Raw genomic sequence first — 3,711 nt, 5'->3', positions numbered from 1 at the left:
GAATCTTTTCTAAAACATAATATACAAATTATGTGACCTTTGAACTTGGAGAAAATCTTTAGCGGACTACACCTTTGATTGATACTCGTACACGTGCATCACTGTAGCAAACTGCTTAATTCCTCCCCATAATGGCTCAAAACATTCTCAATTCCTGTCTTACAATTGTAAAGTACTGATCATGGAGGGGGGATAAAACACAATAGTCTCCAAATTGACTGAAAAACGTAAGCTGAATTTCATGGGAAATGCATGTGATCATATGTTACCAGGCCTTACAAATCTTCTGCATTGTTCATCATCTCAATCTCTTGCAGGTATTGCTTACTTGTCTAATGCAGAAAGAAGAAGTATTTGATTGTGAGTTCGAAGGAAGGGAAGATATATAAAGACCAAAAGAAAAGAGCATCGACCAAATTCTATAAATTGTCAATTATTTAATTCAATGGCCTTGTTTATTTACCAAGATCACCTGGAAATGGTGTAGCAACTGATAACGACCTGGAAATGAAGTGCATAGTTGGTCTGGATTGTGGATCAACATGTAAACATGACCTAGCAATTCTGATGATGGACGTCAGAATCTCTAGAATCTTTTGAGCAGGATACTGAAGTCTTTGGTCCAACAAGTCTTCCAGCTCTATATCTCCAGGTGCTGAAGACTGTAGACAAGGGATTAAATCACGAGGGTGTTTCCCTTTAAACACTTCCATGATCAGGACTCCGAAGCTATATACATCACACTTTTCAGTTACTTTCATTGTGTAGGCAAACTCTGCAAGGAATATCAATTTATGATGGCCTGTGATGACGGTTTTAGTTACTCGAAGTAATACCAAAAATGGGGAGGAATTAAACCTTGTTTACCTGGTGCAACATATCCATATGTGCCTGCAAGAGCACTCCAATTCGCTGAGTCTTTTTTGAGAAGCTTAGCAGTGCCAAAATCTGAAACATGAGCCTCATAGTCACAATCAAGCAAAATATTGTTGCTTGTGATGTCGCGATGAACTACTGGTGGTGAACAATCATGATGCATGTAAGACAGCGCATGAGCTACGCCTTTGATGATATTCACCCTCTTTTTCCAATCCAGTTTCTTAGCTTCTTCATCCATGTGAAATATTTTGGCCAAGCTTCCTCTTTCAAGGTACTCATAAACCAAAATGGAGTGTTGAGCAGTTGAGCAGAAACCATAAAGTTTCACAATATTTCGATGCTTGATTTCTGTCAAAGCATTTACTTCATTCAAGAAAGCTTTACGGTCTGCTGTCTCAGACAAGTGATGAAGTCTCTTTACAGCTACTATCTTTTTGGACTCAAGTTCTGCCCTGTATACACGTCCATAACCTCCTTCCCCAATGCAAAAAAATGAATTGAAGGCTTCCGTGGCTTCTAAGATTTCTCTGTACATTGCCTTGCCATCAAAAATGCATCTGGAAAACAGATCATCATCTTTCACATTTCCATCTTTAGCTCTTCTGCATCTTTTTCTACGTGCAGATGAAATGATAACTCCTGCGACTACATAACTAAGCAGCACTGCTCCCAAAACAGGAAGCACAATTAGGAGAATTAGTTTATGGCCTTTTTTCCTGACAGGTTTTTCAGACAAGCTTCCACAAGGTTGCAACCCTGTAATATTGCCACACAAATCTCTGTTCCCCTGCAACTGTTGTATGGTGACATTTTGAAAAGCTTTCCCATATGGAACAGGCCCCTCGAGGTTGTTGAAAGATACATCAATTTTCAATAGGCCAGGCAGTTGGGCAATGTTCTTGGGAATCAAACCTGAGAGGCTATTATGGGAGAGATTCAAAGCTTCTAGATTCTGCAAATTTCCAAATTCAGATGGTATTTCTCCTCTGAAGGAATTATGACTCAGATCCAACAAACAAACCTGAGTTAACCTGCCTATCTGGATAGGAATCTTTTGGCTTAAATTGTTGTAACTGAAATTCAATAGATACAATTCCTGAAAATATCCCAAATTTCCTGGTAAGGGACCATTCAAGGAGTTAATAGACAGGTCAAGGTAAAGCAGTTTTGTCAGCAATCCTAATACTTGGGGCACACCACCATGAAACAGGTTTTCATGTAAATCGAGCTTTAGCATAAAAATTAAATTTCCCAACTCGATTGGAATCTCACCAGATAAGTTATTTGATGAAAGATCAAGTACATGCAGCAGAGTCAAATTTCCAAATTCTGGTGGTATGGAACCTGTAATTTTGTTCTTGGCAATCAATAGAGTAGTCAGGTTTGTACACCTTCCCCAGCTGCTAGCAAGTTCACCATAGAAACTGTTGTTACTAAGATCCATGAAGTGCAAGTGTGGATATATGCCGAACATTTCTGATAAGTTTCCTGTGAGCTGGTTCCCACTGAAACGAGCCCTGACTAAACTTGAGCAGTTTTTCAAGTTTCTTGGGATCTGACCAGTAAGCAAGTTGTTGTGTACAGCGAAGTACGTAAGTGTTCCATTTGGGCAGAGATTTTGTGGCAAATGACCAGAGAACTGATTATGGTCCATTGCCATGACAACCAACTTTGTCAATTTCCCAAGTTCTTGTGGGATGGAACCAGTAAGTCGATTGTGGTTCAGAAACAGAGTTTTCAATTTACTCAAATTCCCAAAAGAAGTGGGAATTGAACCAGTAAGTTGATTTTTCTGCAATTCCATGGTCATAATAGACTTCAAATTCCCCAATTCCCTAGGAATTGAACCAGAAAGTTTATTCCCAAAGAGATAAAGAATAGTCAAGTTAGTCAAATTACCTAACGCTTTTGGGATTGAACCTGTAAGGTTAGTTTTGGACAAACCCAAACTCTGAAGGGATGCCAACTTCCCTATCTCTGGGGGAATGGGACCTGATAAATTATTGATGCTCATTCTTAAATAAAGTAGCTTAGAGATATTTCCTATTTCAGGAGGAATGACACCTGAAAGTGAATTGTTATAGAGAGACAAATAACTCAGATTTTTCAAATTTCCCAAAGAAGCAGGAATTGAGCCATTTAACTGATTTTCCCTTAAGTGGAGGACCAGAAGATTGGTTAAATGGCCTATTTCAGGTGGGATTTCTTGTGAAAATTGATTAGCTGACAAATTCAGATAAATAAGCTTGGAAAGGTTACCTATCTGAGGGGGCATGGTTCCAAAAAGTTCATTGCAGCTTAGATCAAGATATTCAAGATTTGGGAGGGATGAGAATGGGAAGTTGTAGAGTGTACCCTTAACACTTGCATTTGTGAGGTTCAATCTGTTGGTACTTCCATTTATGCATGTAATGCCAAACCAAGTGCATTGCTGTGGAAGCCCCGAAGCATTCTTGGGATTCATCGGCTTAAGGTTCCATGAAGTTAGCAGGGAGGTGTTTTGGGTTTGAAAGCTGGTTTTCCAATTGAAAAGTGCAGCAGCTTCATCAGCTGAAGCACAAGCACCACCATTTTCTTGAAGAAGAGAAAATAACAAGTGCAAAAGTAGGACCAAAACGAAACTGAAAATATTCTTTTCAACTGCCAAAGAACTCATGATTTCTTTACCCTCAAGATGGCTTAGAAGAGCTTTTTGTTTTAAATAATCTGTACGTCTATGGCTAGAAATTAAAAGCCTTCTTCGCCTTGGTTTCTAAGTTGTATGGATTTGACAATACAAGAATTCAGTCAATTTGAGCTACCGTAATTTCCAATGAAGAAGTTACAGAGAAA

The 3,711-nt window shown here is 38.9% G+C and overlaps 1 protein-coding gene across 2 annotated transcripts; it reads right to left on the bottom strand.

Annotated features, from left to right (window-relative positions):
- LOC113764719 (MDIS1-interacting receptor like kinase 2-like) lies at window positions 1-3,329 on the bottom strand. Of its 2 annotated transcripts, none has more exons than XM_027308689.1 (3): window positions 868-3,329; window positions 464-775; window positions 1-332 (listed from the first exon to the last, which is right to left on the bottom strand). In XM_027308689.1, the coding sequence occupies exons 1-3, from the start codon at window positions 3,152-3,154 to the stop codon at window positions 325-327; spliced, it is 2,607 nt and encodes an 868-aa protein (XP_027164490.1). In that variant the 5' UTR covers window positions 3,155-3,329; the 3' UTR covers window positions 1-324. The 2 variants fall into 2 exon arrangements, with proteins under 2 accessions (XP_027164490.1, XP_027164491.1); XM_027308690.1 differs by having other exon boundaries at window positions 473-775.
- Window positions 3,330-3,711: the final 382 nt, after the last annotated feature.

This window comes from Coffea eugenioides, chromosome 3 (genome assembly GCF_003713205.1).
Source record: "Coffea eugenioides isolate CCC68of chromosome 3, Ceug_1.0, whole genome shotgun sequence".
Classification (NCBI taxonomy): Eukaryota; Viridiplantae; Streptophyta; class Magnoliopsida; order Gentianales; family Rubiaceae; genus Coffea; species Coffea eugenioides.
Note: the sequence above shows the minus strand (reverse complement) of the source record. Positions and strands in the feature narration are given on the sequence as shown.